Below are 21,288 nucleotides of genomic sequence, written 5' to 3' on the forward strand. Positions count from 1 at the left end.
GGAGAGAGACCCTTTTTTGCCTTTCCGGTTGATGTGGGCCACTCGACCCTTCTTCCCTGCCTGCTCCTGCAGCCGTTCCAGCCCAGCCCGGTCCAGTCGTCGTCCCATCGAGAACCCCTGCTCAAGCTTCTCATACCCTGGGCTCCACCATGTCGAGTCGCGCTGATCGCGGTTGTGTGGTTGCTGGTCGGCAGGTCGGTCGTGGTGGAGCCTCCTCTTGTTGACATGGGCAGCCAGAAGCGGGAAGAGGGCAAGAGGGCTAGGAGAGAGCATGAACGTTCCCAATCAAACGCGTGCCACGTCGGGCGCTTCTGGATGGGAACACCCCTGTCGCCGCGGCCGCCCGCTATATCTGGCATGTGTGAAGGACTAAAAAGGACCAGCCCTGCCCGGGTGGCCTCTACCTTGGGCCTCGTAAACGCTCTTCATGGGTACGGTATCTTTCTGTTTTAGGTTTCACTGACAAGCACGTCTGTCAGGTCTGTGTGGCTTTCTGCCAGTCGTTGAGTCTGCTTGCCGCTGGCATGAGACTGACTGGCTGCAGTGCATGCAGCGACGGGGTTGAAAAATGGTCGTGGCAGCATGCAGATGGTCAATGGCGCCTCGGCCTCCAGTAATTGACTGACATTCGTGCCCTATGCACCATATAGGACCGGTCTGGCATCGCACTAGAAAGATTTTCCAAATGAGCTCGCAAAAATCCCAATAGTGTCCATGCGTCTTGTCGTCCCAAAAGACTGCGTGAAGCAAAGTCGACAGAGCCTCCCTGCCCAGGTGCTCGGTCCGATCTGCACGCAGGATCATATATATTGTGGGCCAGATCTAAGACCACGTTTATGAAGGTGAAGACCCTGCAGATCGACTTCTAGAAGGTGTGCATTTTTCCTTCACCACAGCACCAGGGGAAGAAGACGTCATCCCCGGGGCGTTGGGCCGAACACGGCCGTCCGTTCCGTGCTTGACCCGGTCGGGACGCTCAAGCCTTGACGGCGGCGCGGCCGAGTCAAGCTCTCCCCTGGCGCACCTCACCCCCTGCTGCGTAGGCCCCGCTCTGCAATATTTGAACCTCTGCTCATTACCGTCCTCAATGCAGGGTCGTGATTTACACTCTGTATAATGTGTGTTGCCCGGTGCTCTCGTCAAAACCCCAAGCAGGCAAATCATGCTCGTTACCAAGCGGTACATGTATATAAACAGGTGGTTTATTCTTCCTCTAGTCGGCCGAATAATTGCAGGATGGATTGGAGTAGACTTGGGCCATTTTTGCAGACTCTTCTCGCCAGTCTGTAGGGCCGTCACTAGACTGGATAATGCACAACGAGCCGATTCAGATGTATGGTATTGCTATCCGATGAGCGATTTGTAACATGGCATCTTGGCACGTCTTACGCAGTCACGTTATCGTGACGGGGTAGTCGATTTCAAAGGCCGCAAGGTTGCTTGTTATAAGTTTTGCAAAATTGCTGTCCACCCTGGGCATTCCTCATCAGTGGCTTAAGGTGACATAACCCCCTTTTGATTGAAACCTTTTTGAATCAGAACGTACCATTCTGAACGATTAGTTTGAGATAACCTTAGCCAACCGAGTCGAATACCAGTCAACTGATCTTGGTCGATGGGAAAAGCCTCGATGCCGCTCTGGACATTCCAAGGTTACTGACCCATCCCGCAACTGTCGCCCACGTCAACTGGTGTTAGAATATAGATCCAGGTGTCAGCTGTATGATGCCTATATCGAGGCATTCTATGTCTAATCAGCCAAACCATCTTATGGTGGCAGTATGAACGCGTATTCATGCACTATGCTATTATATCTTTTCGGGTGGATTCTTCTAAAGATTGATTAACAAGCAAAGCTAGCTGAATGTTTTGCAAAAGATATCTCAGAAAGGTCACTGGAGGGCAAATCTTTCGCCTGATGGGATTCTTTGTGGTTTTTGTCGAGACAATAGAAGATGTCTTTACGGTCTTGATAGACGTGGACGAATCCGGAGGGTTTAATTCATGCTAAGAACAAACGTTGCAAATTTCCACTGAAAAGAACCACGACTCTTTGTCTCAACATGAGTGGATATATGGGTGCCGCTTAGATAACGAGTCCCGGGTTCAGTTAATCAACGTTCGGGTAGATGGTTCAAAACATTTGGTGATAAATCTACTGGGTTCTACACAATAATATTTAGTCCAACCCCAAAGAGGACAGCACGAGATGAGTGGGAACAACATGTTGCCGAATACGCCCGTGAGTCTATGTATATACACAGCTTTTGTCACCCCCATTAATCCCAAGCACATTATAAACAATAGGGCAGGAGCTACCCTAGGGCAGTGAGGCTAACGTATGGTTTTTATACCACAGGGACCGAAGCTGAAACAGTTCAAGGATGGAAATTTCGGAAACATCGAGTTCCTGCAGGGGATGGGCAGCGGCAACCATAGCCATGTTTGGAGGGTCACGATCGACGGGGACCTGTATGCGCTCAAATTGTTCAGGAAAATCAGGGCCAGAGAGGAAAACTTCTTCACTGAAGATAAACTCCAGAGTTTCAATTTCAGCCGGCAACTTCTGGATGACCAGCTCACGCCGTTCAACTGCGAGGCGCGGGCATATGGCCGGTTACACGAGACAGGCAATGAGGACCTGGCCTGGAAGTGCTATGGCTGGATTGCCTTGGACGAGGCGACCTACGGCCAGGCCGTGTGGGATGTGATCGGGCTGAAACGCTATGAGTGGTTCGCTTATACGTTCCAGTCTGACGAGCAGGTTGCCGACAGGGAGTTGTGGCCCATCTACGCCATGGTAAAGGAGTTCTTCCCCGCTGAAGCTATTCAGGCACCTCCTATCGACCCCGACAGGGTCCACGACATGGCCGCGGCTGTCAACACCTTGCACAGGATCGGCATTACGCACCAGGACATCCAGGACAGGAATTACGTCGACTGCCGGTTCATGGACTTCAGCACATCCTGGACCGTGCCCAATGTCCGGCTGGACCGCCAGCTCGGGTGGGACGACAAGGACCAGATCGACCAAGTCGATACCATCGATTATGTCATGTTTGACAACATGTGGAGTCAGTGCCGCCATTGTGCTTTTACCAGTCACCTTTTATGTTTTTTCATGTCACAGGAAGCATCACTAAATAATTCGTATCGAGTTGCTGACACAAATTAGAGGTGTGGAACGAAGCCCACCCAGACAGGCAATGCGATTATCGCTTTACGCTCAGAGAACAGACCCGCTGGGTGACAAGGACACCAGACAGCGACTCTTCCGCGGGCTCGAAAGAGGAGGAACCAATCCCGAAAATGGAAAGCTTCGTCAACGATTCTCAAATCTACCTCCCTTCGTCGTACGACTGGCAGAATGGGACCCACCCAGGCCCTCTCAAGCCACTCATTCTCGACCCAGCACCACCACCGAATCCAACGGGCGTCACAGGCGACGGTGCACCGGTGACGTCCGGGGGTTCAGATTCGAGGCCGGATCCCAGACTCCCCCGGTTCGCAATGACTTGGTACTGGTCCGCCTCTGGCCACCCTCCGCCGCCGCCGCCGCCGCCGAGGCAGGGGGTTATCGGCCGCGCGAAGCTCAGGGAGATCAGGAAGTATTCCGCCGACATCGTAAGCGAGAGCAGGAGATTGAAAGCCAGCTGCGACGCGATAGAAAGCCTCGTGCCTAGAGCACAGAGCATCATCAACACCATCGACCTGGACATTTTTAACGGCGGCTCTGTGGTGGATGTTTCAGATCCCTAGGACGACTTCTTCCCGAACTGTCTCGTTGATAGCTTGTCGGATGATGGCGGTAGGGTCAAAGACGACCACGACGAAAATGAAGGGCAAGAACTCGAAGAGCGGCCGCGGAAGCCTCAAGATGACGGACCACACTTTCATGATTAGTGGGCAAGGAGAACGTCAGCTTTGTATGCATCTGCTATTGATCACATCAGCTAGTCCCTTCACTTTACAGTACCATTCAATTCTTTTGTGACCAAACTTAGATTTGGCAATCACGAGTTGGCACTGAGTTAGAACTCTACAATCAGTGGATGAGCTGGAGGAATATTGGAAAGGCTTTCATAATGTTTGGTGGTGACTGAATTCTTCAAGGAGCTGTAGGAAGTTCTGTAGATGATGCAGTGCTGAATATGAATCAATAAAAGAATTGGCCTTCCTCTGCCGCCTGCGGGCCGGGACACTAGCAACAAGATCCCCCGTGCGAATTCACCCTGCACGCCGGGCTTCAGGCTCAGCAGGGCTCAGCATTCAGCGCAGCTGAAAGTCCCTCAGAGTATGAAATGTTGAAGGGGTGGTATGAAAGCGATACCATTAGCTTAAGTAAGTGTAGCGTACGGATTTCGTGCATTAGTGATTACCTCTATTGTTGGGGCACGTATGTCTTGCACATTGCAGATGATGTATGTAGTCCGAGTACCTGTTGGATGTTCTCTGCAGGATCCGAGCCTGGTGCCAGTCCCACAGACGTAGAGGCGAGGCCACATCACCTGGGAATTATTCCACGAGCCAGGCAGTCTGCGCGGATTGGTGACGACCAAGCCAAATTATTCACCAGCCTCAACTCCAGCAACTTCCAATGCCAAGTTGGACTGTCTTAACACCGGCTGTTGTAAGGATATAAATGTTGCTCATCTCAGCACCCACCTCGCTCCGGATATCAACTAGATTTTTGGGTTGAAGGCCACAAGGATCCTCGCCCTCTTTCCTCTTCGAAGGTTTAGGTAAGATCAGACCACATAAAATCGACTGAAGCAGTAGTTGGCATCAGTCCGCAGGTAAAATGCAAGCAAACTAAGGAACCATAGACTGGCGATTTTCCGACTGCTGCCAGTGTGGCGCATCAGTCCAGATATCTTGGTCTGTCAGACATCCACGCCCACTGGCGGCAAACAAGCATCAGCTCAGGCGACGTCGCCCACAAGCCTTTGAGATACCCTCTAGCGCCATCGACGTCAATCCGGCGTGCATCCCAGAGGACATAGCCCCACCGCCTCAGCTCGTCCGGCACGTACCCGCCAAAGAGGTTCGAGTACCTCCCGCCCCACAGAAGAGTCCAGGCGAGCGGCGGCGCGCCGGCATCGTCGCCCGCAAACGACATGGCCTGGTCCCTCTCTTCGGCACGGTCCCGGTCATTGGGTTGGCGGTACCGCCGAGACACATGGGTTGCGGGATCCGTGGCCTCCTCGACAAAGTCGCCTGAGTCGCCTCCGGCCTGTAGGGATCTGGTCATCAAGTCCAGTCGCTCGTCATGTGTCACAGCCTTTATCATTTTCAGGGCCAGATCTAGGCCTCCGTGTGCGATGGTGCCGGTTAGAAAGTCTGCGCTTAGGAGTTAGATGATGGGTCCATGAAGTGTGCGTACACCAGCGGCCGTATTGGTTTACATATGTTCGGTGCATGACACCCAGCCACATAATATTTGTGGCGGTTGAAGCTTGGGAAATATGAAAATACACACACATGGGGTGGACAGGGACTTACCGTCGTACTCTTCGTCAAGAGGAAAGACCAAGCCCTCGAGCTCAGACTCATCTTGATCATCAAACTTGGGGTCGTGCTCATTCAGATCCCACTCCACATCTTGCACCACTTCTTCGTACTTCGCCTTGACGAAGGCGTAGATTGTGCACACCTCTTCGGCCTCCCAAGGCTCAAGACCGAGGTTGCAGAAGATGAGCTCATTGATGTCCACGCGGCCGAATTTCTCGTAGTGGGAATCGCAGAAGAGGTGGCATAAAGTCTCGAAGCGGTAGCAGGCACGCATCACACGTGTTTTCTCTGTCCTTGTCAGGGCTTCTTCTTCGCCCCCGAGGGGTTGGGGTTGAGCAATCCGCGGCGCCGGGCCGGAGCGGTAGTTAGCGAGCGCCCAGCAGACGAATTGAGTTGCCAGAGGGCTGACAGTCGACTGGTGGAACGAGGCCATTGAACGAATTTCTTCAAAAGAACATTTCTCAAATATTTGCCTGGGAGTAATACATGACAAACGCCAGGCGAGATATGAACTGAGGAAGTCAGTGACATTGGTGTTGGGTTCCGTAGGCGGGCCGATCCTAGATGGATGGGAACTGAAAGCAGCGTAGACGTCTACAAACACATCCTCGGTTGTCTCTTTTAGGAGGGCTTGAAAGAGAATGGATTTGCGGTGAAGCAGATATTGGGCATGGAAGACGGGCGAGGCGTGGACGAGCCGGCTCAGCGTCGCCAGATCGGGCATGATCAGGAGCACCGCCGTCCTCAGATCGGCTGGCAGGCCCTCCAGGGTGGGCGAGCCTACACCGTCAGGTGCATGCTGGATCACTGGATGGTTTTGAGGTTCTAGTGGTGGGCAGGTCATCCTCAGTGATCCTGCGAGATGGAAGTCGAGCTTGGTCGATGTCGGTGGAGGGACTTGGTAACATGGTAGTGGTCCAAGGTGACACCTTATCTATCCCCAGGACAATCCTGAGTCGTGAGGTGACAGAAGATTCGAAGAGCGATTGGCTATGTCATCGAATTCCTGATGTTTGATCGAAAATAATGGAAATTCAGTCAACGTTGAGAAGAAATCAATGTAAGCGATGGTTGTTGGTGATAAAACTAGCAAGTGAGCCGAGCCAATGAGCGCTCTTCCGGCAACATTATCGTAGAGACGATATATGGACCGTTTCGTATAATTGACAGGTCAAAAGCCTAGGGACTCACCTGGGGATATATAAATTACTACCTGGGTGTTGGTTGGACTTCTAAGTTACGATCGCAAGGGACGATGTGGTGGATGTTGATACTTCATTCAATGTTCCGTGCCCATCAATCAGATGGGTCACCTATATGCAGGTGTCTAGGCTAACTAATCCCCCCCCAAATACATCTAAAGACACACAACAAGAAAATAACATGAAGCATAATGTATTATATCTATGGCCCAAATTCATTCATTCTATCCCATAACATTAGAAAATGCAGTTTAACCCCTAAACACCAGTTGACACATTCTTTCACGCCTTCTTCTTGCCCTTCTTGGGCATGCGGACCAACCAGTAGAGGAACAGGGCAGCGACGATATTGAAGACAATGTAGACCATGCCGATGCCAAAGTCGCGCCACCTGTTGTCAAAGCTGGAGCTGATGGAGGCCAGGAAGGCGTTGGTGTTCTCGACGGAGCAGAACGAGCAGTCGGCGGTGGCGGTGGGGTTCTCGAGGTACCCGCCCGCGGCGCTGATGTAGTCGGACATGTACGCCGCGCAGGTCTGGTTGGCCGGCGGGTCGAAGTGGACGTACTCGTTCGAGGAGCACCTGACGGCCGTGTTGGCCAGGCCCGTGGACAGGACGGACGAGATGAGGTACGTGAAGGGCGAGACGCGGTACATGAAGATCCAGAAGCGGGGCATGGCGTCGGGCGTGGCGAGGACGCCGCAGAACAGCAGGCACATCATGAAGAGGACGTTGGCGAGGTTGCCGCCCATCTCGGCCGTGTCGGTGATGGCGATGCAGGCGTTGGCGAAGGTGCAGGTGAAGATGAGGAACTGCCAGAACAGGAGCCACATGAGGACGCCGCGCTCGTGCTTCTGGTCCGGGTTGCCGTTGCCGTCGAAGCCGACCGGGTAGTAGACGCAGATGAACATGAACACCGACATGAGCGAGTTCCACGGGATCTCGGTGACGATCTGCGACAGCATGAAGACCTTCCAGCTGTAGGTCTTGGAGGGCCGCTCCCGCACCTCGTAGAGGCTGCGCTGGATGACAAAGTGCGGCATCTGCTGCTGCACCAGCTGACCGAAGATGGAAAGGATCTGGAAGATGGCAAACATTTGGTTCTGCAGGCCCTGGATGGTCAGGGGCGCGTTCAGGAAGACCAGACCGATAAAGAGGGCGACCGAGCAGCAGAGGATGAACTTGGAGTAGATGTACGAGGGTGTGCGCCAGTACTGCTGGAAGACACGGTGGGTGACGATCAGGAACTGGTTCCACAGGGGGGCGGCGAATTCGCGGTGGGCTAACTGGGCGTCCTCGGTGCTGGCTGGGCTCTCGACCTTGAGGCGCTCGAGCTCGGCCTGGACGTCTCGGTACTCGGGGCTTGCCTTCCACGCCTCGGGCCAGTCGACGTCGGACGACGTGCCGGGTGCTGCACCGATGGCGGAGAGCATCCACTCGGCCGGGTTCTCGCCTTCCGGGCACTTGGGGGCTCCGTTCCTGTTGAAGTAGTCGATAAGAGTCTGGGAGTTCTTGCCGATGTCGCCAAAGTACACGGTCCTGCCGCCCTTTGCCAGGAACAACAGGCGGTCGAAGCGCTGGAACAACATAGCAGACGGCTGGTGGATGGTACACAGGATCGACTGGCCGGCCTTGGAGAGCTTCTCGAGCAGGTCGAGAATGGCCCAGGAGGTCTGAGAATCCAAGCCAGAGGTGGGCTCGTCGACGAAGAGAAGCAGGGGAGGCTTGGCGGCCAGTTCGACACCGATGGAAAGTCTCTTGCGTTGCTCAACGTTCAGACCCTCGCCGAGGATTCCCACAACGGCGTCAGCGTATTCCTGCATGCCCAGGAGTTCAATAACCTTGTCCACGTAAGCGAGCTTCTCGGCCCTGGGGGTGCTGGCAGGCTGGCGGAGCAAGGCGCTGAAGTTCAACGCCTCACGGACGGTACTGGTTTCGAGGTGCAGGTCTTGCTGTTGGACGTAGCCGGTTTTGCGCTGGAACGAGGAGTCACGGATCTTGCCGTCGACCAACATCTCTCCGGTGATAACGCCCACAGAGACACGGTCCGCGAGGACATCCAGGAGGGTGGTCTTTCCGGCTCCAGAAACGCCCATGAGTGCCGTGAGGGTACCGGGCTTGACCCACCCGTCGACGTTGTTGAGGATGCGACGAGTCTCGGTCTTGATCTTGACGTCGTAGCAGACCTTGCTCCAGTGGAAGACGCTGGTGGAGCCCTGGATGGCCGCATCGTTAGAGGGAACGTCGCTCTCCTTGTCGAGGACGGGGATAGGACCAGAAAGGGAGCCCTCGACGTCGGCTTGCACCTTGGCCGGGGGGGTCACACCACGACGGAAGACGAGAACCTCTCCCTTGGACTTCTTGGCTGCGATGTACTCGGTGGCCGCGAGGTAGAGCGCATGAAGGGCAATGACGAAGGCGATGAGGATGCCGATGTTGCGCCACTTGTGGGAGTTGAAGTACTTGTACTGGGAGTTGATGTATGCGTCACCGCTGACAAAGGTTGCGCCAGGAACAGAGCCAACTGAGGAGCACACCATGTTGGAAATCGTGGCGTTCTCGTAACCGGGTACAGCTGGGCTGGGCACAAAGCTGTCACACTGATAGTCACGGTTGTGGAACTCGTTGATCATGAGCTGCAGAATGGGATTCCAAGTTAGCTTCGGAATTCCAGTCAGATGGTGATGGCACCCGAATTCTCGACTTACCGATTCAAATCCATATCCCACAGGATCCAAATAGTTGATCCAACGGCACCAGCCAAGCATATAGTCGACCGGGACGACGAAACCAGTGAAGATGACGAGGGCGAGCATCAAGACCGATGCTGGGACCATGGCTTGGGACAATGTGCGTGACAGCGAGGCACTGCTTCACGTTAGTTTTAAGTGAGATGAGTAGGGCACGGGTAAACTCACATTGACCTGAACAGGCCGGACATCGAGAGGACCATCAGGAAGGTGGTGAAGAGGAAGAAGAAGAAGTTGCCAGGGTCTCTGTTCAGGTTGGTCATGAAATAGATGATCAGATCGTAGAATATGGTGTTCGTGATCTTGTACGGCATATCCACCAGAACAGACGAGAGCGCCTCAGCCGAAGCGTGGTAGAAGGCATACCGCCTCTGCTTCTCGATAATCGGCCGTTGAGAGTACTGCGTGAGGATTTCGAGGGCGCTGGAGAAGGCGTTGGCGAGGATAGCGACGAAGAGGACAGCAGAGCGACTATAGAAGGAGGAAGTCGTTTCCGGGAGATTGTAGAACAGAGAAGACATGATGAGCGCGGTTGCAGAATTGGCCGTGAGCGCAAATATCGTCAAACCGGGGCTGCCTTTCAAGAGCTTGAATCCACGCCAGATGCACAGTTTGACCTGCTGGCCGTAGGAGAGAATAAACGGAGACTTCAGGCGCTGGCTCTTGGCCTGAACCGTCTGCTTCTGGTTTCGGAATGCCTCGGCGTCAGCACCATCGAGGGGGTGGTCAGCCTTGTACTGCTCGATCTGCGCCTTCAGGGCCTTGTTTTCCTTGCTGGCCTCCCAGGCCGCAGCAAACTCGTCAGGGGTCCTGGGCACGCGGTTCTCAAATCCAGGGCGGACCACGCGCTCACTCGGGGCTGTCATCGAGGTCAGGAAGTCAGGCGTTGTCTGACGGGCGGGACACTCGAATCCCAGGTTGACAAAGTAATCCTTGGCGTCGGTGGTACGGCCGAAGAAGATCTGTCGCCCTTCGTACAAGACGGCAACCTTGTCGAAAAGATCATATGCCGTCTGGGGAGCCTGGTAAATGGACACGGCACATGTCTGGCGGAACAGGTCCGACTGCAGGCGGAGCGTCTTGCAGAACTCGACGGCATTGGCCGAGTCGAGACCTCTGGTGGAGTTGTCCCAGCATTGCAAGGGGGCGTTGGACAGCGTTGCCTCGGCAATAGTGACACGCTTGCGCTCACCTCCTGATACACCACGGATGTAGTTGTCACCAACCCGGGTGTTCACCGTGTGGCTGATACCGTACATGGCCATGACCACGTCCCGGAGATGGTCGCAGTACTGGTCGGCCGTGACCCCAGGGGGCAGGGTCCGAGGGCAGCGGGCCCGGGAGGCGAAGGTGAGGGTGTCGCCCACGGACAGCTGGGGGTAGTGGACGTCGACCTCGGCGGTGTAGATGGCGTCGCCGGCGTGGTGGTCGTGGAGCTCCTTGGCAGAGATACCCTGGTAGTTGAAGTAGGCCCGCTCGTCCGTGTAGATACCGTTCATCTCACCCGAAATGGCCTTGAGGAAGGTGGAGCAGCCAGATCCCGGGGGGCCCAGGACGACAAGCATCTCACCGGCCTCGACCACGCCGTTGAAGTTTCGGAGGATGTCGATGCGGCGCTGGGAGCCTCTTTTCGAGACGAGGTTGCGGGCGAGGGTGGGCAGCTCGAGCCACACGTTGCCGACATCCTTTTGGTAGTCCGTCTCCTGGCCGTACCCGAAGACGTTCAGGTTCTCGTAACAGAAACCAGCAGTTCGGTATCCGGATCCGTGCTCATTTGTGACATTTGCGATCGTCCTCGCCCATGTGCGTGCGCTGAACTTCTTGCCGTTGGGGTTGAGTGGTGAGTCCGGGTCATCGCTCCCGAACAGGGCCGACTGGTCAACTCCATTGGTGGCGACTGAGTGGCGGGTGTATTCTCGGGCGAGCTCCTGGACAATAGATTGTCGGCGATCCATCTCGGTGTCGTTTCCCTCGTCGTCCGTCATCGATGATGAGCCGTTCCCATCTTGTCCCGCAAAGGACCTGCTCTCTTGAGAGCGTATTGTGGCTTCATGGTCGACAAAGGTCCGTTGGCTGCCGACCGGGGACTGGCTCTCCTTCTCGTTGTATGGTGAAGACATGTTGTCGATTAGTATAGTTGATGTTGGGATATATGTGGGGGGGTTCGGCTGATGCAGTGGCAGCAAGTAAATCTTGCTATCCTGTAAAGAGGGCCAATATGGTTAGTCTTTGGTCATTGGGTCTGTGAGGACCACCTGGCTCGGTAAGGCTCACCACTTGACATCAACCTGTTGCTGTGTTTGATGATTAATTACAAGTAGCTGTAGAGCCGCCAGTCTATACACAATAGTTAATTAAGGAGATGATGCAACCACGCAGTGTTGATATATGAGTGGACAAGATACTGAAACATGGTATGATGACTGAAGAGAGTCCATGCCATTTGAATATATACATGTGTGTCAGCCTAGACCCTTATTACGATTTCTCTGCGAAAAACAATGCGCGGCACCGAGCAAGTTCCGTGACGGCAACAACAAAGTCTCCAGGCTGACGGGGTCCATCGCTTATCCGGCCCTGTAGGGTTGTGCAGTGTAAACAACGTGGGCCACCTGTCAATCTGCTATCACCGCAGACATCTGGAAGCCCGGGGCTTCCGTACCCACATCATGGCCCAAAATTCGCATGTCGGCCTGGGGCGGGCTAGGCTGGATCGAGCAATCATCTCCCGGATAGAGTGTAGTAGAGTCTTCGATGTCGTCGAGGGATGATCGCCGGGAGATGCGGCTGGCCTTGGCAGCGAAGATCATCCTGCAGCGCATTATTAAGTCCGTGACGTTTGGCCCAAACCCTGTTGCGTGGGTCCGCTCAACCGGGCCCGGCGAAGACACCGGGAACGCGTAGTTTTTTCCGAAGAGTCCCTATGCCCCCCCTCCCAGACCCCCCTGATCTCCCAAAATCCTAACCTGCATTCGACTGACCCTGGGTATAAAAGTTTATAGTACGCTCAGCCTTCAAATGTTTCATTCACAGGATGGAATCGGTTGGGTGTCTATTTCAAACTATGTAATCGCAAGTCTTGCTACTTCAATAATGGACCCTAATAATTTGCTGGGAATAAACGACTCGCTCGGCTGCTGCAGGTGGCACGATGTGTACCCATGAGGGCTTAGTCGGTTCAGATATTGTGCACCACATGGCGGCCCAGGTGCTTCAAATATTTAGATAGACTACCTCGTCTATCATCGTGAGTCCACTTGGATAGATTAGGCTAGGACCTCGCTTCCGAAGGTTCAGATCGTCCCAATGTGCCGTGCCATGCCATGCGCGATAGATCTTGGGGAACATGGCCTGATCGACTGCCCAGGAGCCCAGGAGCCCAGGAGCCCAGGAGCCCAGGTGACACCGCAACCACCACGAGTAGTGCCCCTCACGGATGTCATAAATCTCGTCATCCTCCCCCGTCCTCAAACTCTCAGGAAACCCAGTCCCAGTCCCGCCGCTGCCCTCGCACCAGAGCCAAGATCCGCCAGCCCGCCAGCCCGCGCCAGCGCCCGCCCTACCGGTACCGTTACCGGTACGCACATGGCTTGCCACATGGAGCACGACATCCCGACTCGGCGGGAAGAACCCCCCCACCCCCTGCAGACACGACACGACGGCCACGAACATGTTCGTCCCGCTCCAGATACATATCAATCGGACTCCGCACTCCCTACGCGCACGCCGGGGCCAGCGTGCACACCGCCGTGCCGTTCGTCGAGACGACGCTGCTCCCCCGGGGGTAAGGGGAGTTGGAGTCGGCCGGGCGCGGGTGGGGTGGGGCCAAGGGCGGGGGCCAAGGCGATGCGGGCGGTGCTTAGGCCAGGCCCGGGGTCCGTCGGTGGCAAACGAAGCGCCGACGGGGCGGGCTGTACTCAGTTGCCCGGGCGGGCGGGCTCGGGCTTTGGCACACCACACCAGTCTCGGTTCTCGGCATGTGGGGACGGGGTTTTACACGGGTACTGTCCCATGTTAGACGGCAGCATCTCAGGGCCCGTCGTGACTAATTAACTATGATGTGCTCCTGTGAGCGGAGCAGAGGAGAAGGACTGTAAGTGTATTGTTTATGCGTGTGTGTTCACTCATCATCAATACGAGCCAGATAGATCTTTGACTCGTTGTCACATGCCTGCGCAGTGGCCACCGCGACCCCTTCACCTAGTCTGTACTCCCCCTACTCCCCTATCCCATCACCGTCCTCGACAAGGCCTGGGCCTATCCAGGGGCATGATCCACTCCGGGATCGAAGATTCTGCTTGCCAATTACCTAGCAACCAGGCGGTGACTATGGTCCTCCCGAACGACGACCAGAAAAACCCATGACGGCCCCCATCCATGTATGGGTCCTGGTTCAGGGGGGGAGGGACGGCAGGGGTGAATAGGGTTCACGTTGGCACGAGGCGGACTACGGACTATTGCTCGAAAGTTAAAGCCGGTCAAATCGGGCTGAAGAAAAGACCAGGATTTCTAATCAGGCGGGTTGTAACCCAGGCAACTTTAAAACCGCCCTGCAATGTCAGCACCCGACACATATGCGAATACGCTCTTCCAGATGTCATCATCGCAAGTGCTGTCCGCAGGCTGAGCAGGGTACCCTTGGGTAGGTGCCGTGAAGGAGGTCAACTGTCATCTGGGTCCTTATCTAAGTTGACCCTAGCACAGCCACGCATAGAGACACAGTCGAAAGAGTCGGGAAGTCTTTGGGGTAGTACTTCCCAACTCCGCTCCAGCCTTGCGCACTTCCTTCACAGGGACACATATTTTCATTTACACCAGGTCTCACAGCCTTCTCTGTACGGCCAAGAGGCTGAGCCCACGTGGGCAGTCTTCTCACATTGTTATTGGCATTCATTTTCTTTTTTTTTTTTAAAAAAAAACCCCCCTCGGTCTTTGATGAGTGTTATCACTGTGTGAAGAGACCGTACGCGTTCGGGATGTACACACATTAAAAACGAAACCACTTACACCGCTTGAGCAGTCCGCGCACACCTTATGAGACAGGAGACACTCATATGGATCAATGCCACTCGAGTGACCTGATGGGCTCAAGAATAAAAATAAAAGGAAAAGGACACGGACAAGAAAACACACAATTATCCTGCCGCCCTCGAGAGCAGACATTATCCATGTGTACGTACAAAGCAGCATTTGTTGGCAATTTCCTCGTACGATGACGACGCTATGCTCGCTGCCCTAGGAATCCGGCGCCAGTAGTAACGGTCGGCATTGAGTTCTTGACAGAAGCCAAGGCCTTGCTTGTGTGTTGTCAGCCCGCTTCCCTGTTGAGGCCTGTCAAACACTCCCCAACACGAACGTCTTCCAAACACTTGAGCACTTGTTTGCAGGCATGGAGGTGAGACGACACCCACAACAGCGCGACCAAGCCTCCCTTTCCTCTCGAAATGGCCGAGACGTGCTGTCACCACCAGAACCCCATCATCTCTCAATGGGCCTAGTCGGCTCTCGACCAGCTGGCCGGCCCACTGGCATCATTAATAAACACTTCTTCGATCCACTGCCCCTTTCTACACTTACTCACTACAACTACCGTGGCAGTGCCAGCAAACCACTCCCGGGCATACATTTGTCAGCGTGTACATTTTCTGGCCTCTATGACGCACATCAGCGACGTACACACACACACACACACACACACACAAACGGGGCACACACCACACACACTGTGACACACACACAGAGAGGTTTGGCTTCTACCCCTACACGTCCGAAGATATACACCAGCATTGCGCCTTCACACAGTGGTAAACACCCAAGAAAACACAAACACACACACAGACATAATTCACCCGCACTAGTCAAGCCCGCCTCCTATTCACCCCCTCCGCCAGCCAGCCAGCCAGCCAGCCAAGCAACCCAAGCCCCCGTCCAGTCCCACCTTCCCGGGGTCAACCAACAGGCACGGGAAAGTGACTCGCGCAACCGCGAGTCGGCCCATACAAAAAAAACACAACGTCCGTCATTCGAACCCCGAGACAAGACCTTCGAGTCGCGCATCCATCTCAAAAGAAGAGGAAAGAAAGGAAAAAAAAACATATATACCCCTATCTACCGATATCAGTACGTAGGCCAAGAAATCTAAGCCCGAGTTCTTGTTTGGCCTATCATTGAGGGTGCTGGCGTATGGCGTATATAATCTGTACATGGGTACGGTACTGTGGTATGGTATAGTTGACCATACATACTTAGTAATACTGTTTATTATCATATCACTAGTCCACTCCCAAGAGACCAACGGACCAACAGACACCCGCAGACTATCTCGTGCAACACACATGGGTACACAAACACACGTGCATGCACGGTACGTACCGACATACCCAAAAACCCCAGCCCCGGGCCCCGGCAGCACATCCAACCAAGACCCACTTTCAGCCGAGCAGCGAATGCCAGACCCGAGCCCGACCGACTACAACGAACTGAGAAACCAGGCAGCGCGCGCGGCTTTTGCCGTGCTCCTCCGTCCGTAGTTCACGTTACGTAGGATATCAATCGATGCTGCCCACATACAGGCAAAAATCTCATCCCACACAGGTTACAATAAAAAGAGAAGCCGTTCGGCGCGCAGAACCTTGAGGAACAATCCAATTGCTTGCTTGAATTCTCTATGTCCAAGGCAATCCCTGCGTCGCGCCACGTCCCGCCACTGGCACGTCCCAATCGGCGCGCGCGCCATCTCTGTCCCGCGCGCCATCTCATCTCTTTCCTTTTTATTTCTTGTTCTCTCCTCCCCCTTGCCTCGCATCCGGGAGAATCAAAAGGCGCCAACAGTAACCAGCACAACCCTTCCTTTCCCTTGTTATCCTGAGTTTGCTAGCTGCGAGCGGGCCGAGGTTGTCCGTATACGTATTCGTATTTGCCAGTCGCCAGGCGGCTGGCTTGCTGGATGGATCTGATGTGATGGGACTTATGCAGCTCTCGCTTGCTGTTGCAACGCCGTTCTCTACCGCGCAAGAAGGGGCGTTGGCCGTGAGGCACCGTAATTGCCCCCTTACCATAATAAACAATGTTCCGTCCTGCCCAGGCAATCCTAGGGCTCAGTTGTTGCCTGTCAAACGCCAGTGCCCGCATCTAAATCCGTGATCATCGCCGCCGTTCGTCATTCCAGGCCGATTCTCTCCTGAGACGGGAAGCGCTAGGCCGAGTCTTGTATGTTCTCCGTTCCCAGGCTTCCCAATTCTACGTCGAATAGGCCTCGATGCGCCAGGCAGCCTGAGATCGTGGCTCTCGCTGGCTCCCAGTGCTGTGTAACCTGGGGTCCTCCCTCTGATCGACTGGTACTGTGAAGACGATGGCCGGAAGCCAGTTCGCGGACTATACAGGATCCTTTCCCTCCCAATGATTGCAAAGTTAGTTGGAGTTCCCAGAAACACTAGTACCCATTTTGGAGCCGCGCACTAGCGCGGAGAGACATGTCTTAGAAGAAAGAACAGCTCGGTCGTTCTCAATTCGCCTTGGCGCCGCTTCATAAGAGGGACGGACTCCCGAAGGAGCCAGGGGAAGTTCAGCTCACCGTCATCCAGTCCTCCAGCCGCTGCAGCCGATCGTCCAGCGAGTCGAACCTCTGGCCCAGATCCCGCTGCAACCCTTCCATCTTCTGGTGGAGCCCATTGACGCCCTCCAGTATGCGCTGGAGGACATCCGTGACCTCTGCTCGCGCCGCCCGCGGGGGCCCCGCCGCATCGCCTGCCTGCCCGCCCCGTATCGGGATCTCGCCCCCGGGGTTCCCCTCGTCTGCCGCCGGGGGCTCTCTCTTGGGCTCGGGATGTGTGGCGTCGGCGTCGACTGCGTCTTGCTCGTGCGCCGATCGTGGTCGCTTCGCTGGCGGATAGGGTAGGTCGTGTGCCGAAGCCCTCTTGTTGCTGACGCTATCGCCATGGTGTTGTGATGATGATGGTGGCCGCGGCGTCACCGCGGCTGGGACTTGGCGAGAGAACAAGGGCGTACGCGGCGTTGCCGACGATGCCGAAGGGGTCTGGTCCGGTGTCTGGGGCAAGGGCGAGGCCAAGATGTGTTGCATCTTCATGCCGCCGCCGCCGCCGCCGCCGCCGCTGCTTATGGATCTCTGGTGCTGGTGCGAGTGGGGACCATGGTGGGCGGGGGTTGGCTGGCGCAGTGCGGGCTGCAGCTCGGGCTGCAAGGGCGTGACGAGGTGGATGGAGCCGGGTGCTGCGGTCCTCAGCATGCGATACACCTCGAGGCCCTCCTCATCCAGGGCGTGGGCATCCTCAACAACGCGGATGATCTGCTCCCTCAGGGCTGGCTGAACCATTGGGTTGCGCATGTGGAATCGCCACTGGATGATACGCGTGGCAAAGCGTGCAGCCCAGGTCTCGTCGGTGCGCGGGCCGTGGGCCTCCTCGTATCGCGACTTGTTCATGTAGACGGGCTTGTTGAGCTCGGCCACGAGCTGCACGAGCAGGTGCTGCAGCCTGGACTTGGTAGAGTCAGGCGAGTCTGAGTGCGAGGACCGGGAGCGTTCGGGCTGCTGCTGGCCGGCCTCCCTCTGGGCGAGCATCAGGCCGCGGACCACACGCTCGAGGGACTCGCCATCCGGGCAGGGCCCTCTGTCCAGGCGGGCATGGGCTGGCGTGCCGTAGCAGGTGTTGAACTCGCGGGCGAGGTTGTCCTGGAACAGGCGGAGGAGCTCCTCGTCCGGGTCGCCCTCCTTGATGCAGGGGTCGAACTCGTGGAGGTGAAGGAAGAGCTGGAGCAGGTAGATGGTCTGGACGAGGATGATGGTGTCGAGGCTCTCGTCAGGCACCGGATAGCGAGGCTCGGTGAGGGCGGCGACGACGTCTTCGTCGACGCGCCATTGGATCTGCAGGCACCAGTACGACGAGAGGCCAGGTATTCGCGCCCAAGTGTCCGCGACGGTATTGCCCCTCATCTCAAGGTGGCAGGGCAGGAGGGAGAGCGGGCAGGAGGGCCGGAGACGGCCGGACTGGTACGGTAAGACGGAGGTTCAGGCGTGAGGCAGGGTACGGCCAGAGCAGAGCAGAGCAAAGAGGGTGGGGTGGGTGGTGTTGACGTTGGTGGAGGGGCAGGAGTGGGAGGAGGAGGAGGACGAAGGGGTACGGCGGGAGAAAACGAGCGACTTGAGCTATGGCAGCTGCCGGCAGAGAGAGTGTGGTGCTGACGATGGGCAGGGCCAGGGACCGGCTGGGGTGAAGCAGACAACGACAGGCAGGTGCATCCGGCAAGCTGTTGCTGCTGGATGGGCAGGGGTGAGGCAGAGAGGGAGGGAAAGGAAGCCAAGCCAAGGCAAGGCAAGGCAAGGCTGGGGTGGTGAAGACTCGGGTTGGGGGTCAGTCAGGTGAGAAGTTGACTGGGGTGACGAGAAAAAAAGAGGAGTAAGCTGTGCCAGTGCCTGTGCCAGTGCCTGTGCCAGTGCCAGTGCCAGTGCTTGTGCCTGTGCCTGGCAGTGCGCGTCTGTCTGTCTGCCCGCTGAGTTTTCTCTCTCTCACACACTCTCTCTCACGGGTCGCCTCTCCCTTCTCTCTTCTCTCCTGACTTTGAATTTGTTTTCCTTTTTTTCCCCTCCTCTTACAGGGTCAATTGGGATCTGGACCTGGTGGTGCGCCTCGCATTGGGCAGGGAAAATTGTCAAAGTGTACCGAGTACCACGCGTGCACGGTAGATGCTGTACACCGGTCAGGCCCGTGAGGTGGGAGGAGCAACTCGGGCAATTGATCGGCGCCTGGATGTGGGTGTAGTGGGTGTGCATGCGGGTGGCTGTTTCCTCTCTCCCAAAGCCGCTGCCCTGGCATGGCATGGCAAGCCTGGGAACCCGGGCAGGAAGGGAAAGGTTTCCCGCTCTGGGCTGGGCTGGGCTGGGCTAGGGGGAACGGCCCGCCCCTTCCCGCTGTGAAACAGGGTTGGCAGCCGTTGCTTTACCTCTTGCTCGCCTTTTGTCTCGTTCTTTCTTTCTGTATTTGTATCTCTTTCTTCACGATTGAATCCTCAACCACCTCCTTTCCATCCTGCCATCAGACGACTAACAGCCGTCTGATGGTTTTCCTTTCATCTCCCCTTCTCGCACCGGACCACTACAAACAGCACCAAGTCATCAATGATCCAAGGTCAAACAAAGTGTTGAGGACCCGCACCCACTTTTTGGCTGCCGCGTGTTCAGAGTGGGTTCAAATGAACAGCCCTCTTGACTGACTACCTACTTGCTCACTTGACGAGGCCATCTGCACATCCATCCCATACCAACCGAAGAACAAAGCACATATACCAGCCCAGGTATAGCAGACGTCACGTTCATGCATCCGTGCGGCATCCGAGTCTCTGTCATGTCAATCTTGGAACCCTCTGCCTGCTCGCAGACCAGGTTGCCGGGGGAAAGGCCCGCGGCATGCCATGTTTTCCCAGGTTGTCACCACGAACTCGTGGTCCGTGTACCGCGCAGAAATGGCTGACTGCAGCCACAGAGCACAAGAGTACAGAACTGACAGAGCAGATCATACATATTCCAGACGCATCCTACGGAAGTCGCAGCACACAAACAGTGCAGCCAGGTGCAGCTGCCTGCCGATTGCCGATTGCCGCCTGCCGTTTGACTGAGGTTCGTGCCTCGATCCACCTGTGCTACGGTTGATAAGGTTGATACGTGGGAAGCTCCACCTACCGGCCTCCCGACACCGAGCCAGCCTAGGACGAGTCCGTGAGCGAGACCCGGGAATGGGCCACCGTGTCAGGTATTCTGAACACTGAGACGATGTCTTCAGCTGGAGGCTGGAGCACAGTGGCAATGTCGAGGTTGGGGACTTCGGGACTTTGCACCACCTACCTGATCCTGATCACCATTAGACGCTGACTTTCACTAGAGCGTGATAACCTTGTAAGGCTTGACCCCAAGTTTCGTGTGAAGTGTGATACTAGTACGGAGTACCATGCAATGTTTGCGCAATTGTTGAGGGCCACCCACAGAGATGAGAGCTCATTGCCCCCACTGGCAGGTGCCGGCCTGATCGGCCTGATCGGCTTCGATGCTTTCCCCGGTCATGTTTCGGGGGCGTGGCACCAGCACCAACTAGGGAGCGACACTGAGTGGCATTATCCAGACCTGCCGTGGATGGTAGGCCCGTGCCCCCAGGGCTCCCATGTCTGCTTCCGACCACCAATTCCCATCTCATGCACCCGGTCACGCCGGCCAGTAGGATGATATGGAAAAATGCGTTGATGCTATTTAGAATATCCCTGACCCCTTGCCGTTTCTTCCACCTTGTCCGGCACTTGTGTTAGCGCGCAACGGCTGCAGAAACTTGAGAAACTCAACGGCGCGGCAACACAGTCCGCAGGCTGGTCACGTGCGTGATGGTTCATAGCAATACTTCAATGTTGTATCGGTAGGTCTATTTTAATTTCTGCCCATCATCTGCACGGCTAATACTTCCAAATCCGTATCCCAAACCAGCCCTGGGAAACAGAGAGGGCGGGCCACGTTGTAGTGGTTTGGTTTCTGATCCCAATACATATAAAATGCATGTGGAGCCTTCATATAGTAGAAAATGCCCAAGACCCAGCGTTCAAAAAAAAAATACAATACCAATAACAGTGCAGAGAGAAGGGCCTGTTGTAGTTGGCCTCTTCATAACCCTGCCCTAGAAGCCAGGTCTGTGAAAACTGCCTAGGTACCTAGGTACCTAGGTACCGTAGGGCTCCCTATGGGGTTTCTACAGACCGCTTGCAGCCGACTACAGTCTGGCGACCCACAAAAAGAATGCACTACCTTCTTCACTTGGGAGTGTCTTGGAAGGAA

At 55.6% G+C, this 21,288-nt stretch overlaps 4 protein-coding genes across 4 annotated transcripts; 1 reads left to right on the top strand and 3 right to left on the bottom strand.

Moving 5' to 3' along the window:
- Positions 1-2,224: 2,224 nt before the first annotated feature.
- KVR01_003591 (uncharacterized protein) lies at positions 2,225-3,759 on the top strand (the record flags this gene model as incomplete). The annotated part of the gene is made up of 3 exons (XM_044792020.1): positions 2,225-2,242; positions 2,360-3,074; positions 3,176-3,759. 3 exons carry the CDS (start codon positions 2,225-2,227, stop codon positions 3,757-3,759), a joined length of 1,317 nt encoding a protein of 438 aa, XP_044648606.1.
- Positions 3,760-4,861: 1,102 nt separating this feature from the next.
- Positions 4,862-6,355, bottom strand: KVR01_002421 (uncharacterized protein; the record flags this gene model as incomplete). The annotated part of the gene is made up of 3 exons (XM_044785848.1): positions 4,862-5,345; positions 5,426-5,455; positions 5,499-6,355. 3 exons carry the CDS (start codon positions 6,353-6,355, stop codon positions 4,862-4,864), a joined length of 1,371 nt encoding a protein of 456 aa, XP_044647436.1.
- A 640-nt stretch (positions 6,356-6,995) lies between these two features.
- On the bottom strand, positions 6,996-11,581 carry KVR01_003416 (uncharacterized protein; the record flags this gene model as incomplete). Its single annotated transcript, XM_044786202.1, has 6 exons — positions 6,996-8,258; positions 8,511-8,580; positions 8,695-9,347; positions 9,420-9,579; positions 9,630-10,235; positions 10,368-11,581. 6 exons carry the CDS (start codon positions 11,579-11,581, stop codon positions 6,996-6,998), a joined length of 3,966 nt encoding a protein of 1,321 aa, XP_044648431.1.
- A 4,511-nt stretch (positions 11,582-16,092) lies between these two features.
- On the bottom strand, positions 16,093-19,263 carry KVR01_002005 (uncharacterized protein). Its single transcript, XM_044794593.1, has 2 exons — positions 17,035-19,263; positions 16,093-16,847 (listed from the first exon to the last, which is right to left on the bottom strand). Exons 1-2 carry the CDS (start codon positions 18,409-18,411, stop codon positions 16,836-16,838), a joined length of 1,389 nt encoding a protein of 462 aa, XP_044647020.1. The 5' UTR covers positions 18,412-19,263; the 3' UTR covers positions 16,093-16,835.
- Positions 19,264-21,288: the final 2,025 nt, after the last annotated feature.

This window comes from Diaporthe batatas, assembly GCF_019321695.1.
Source record: "Diaporthe batatas strain CRI 302-4 chromosome Unknown Contig00003, whole genome shotgun sequence".
Classification (NCBI taxonomy): Eukaryota; Fungi; Ascomycota; class Sordariomycetes; order Diaporthales; family Diaporthaceae; genus Diaporthe; species Diaporthe batatas.

Bases quoted from the DNA above. Each gene is read 5' to 3' on its own strand.
- KVR01_002005 (XM_044794593.1), bottom strand. From the start codon at position 18,411: ATGAGGGGCAATACCGTCGCGGACACTTGGGCGCGAATACCTGGCCTC.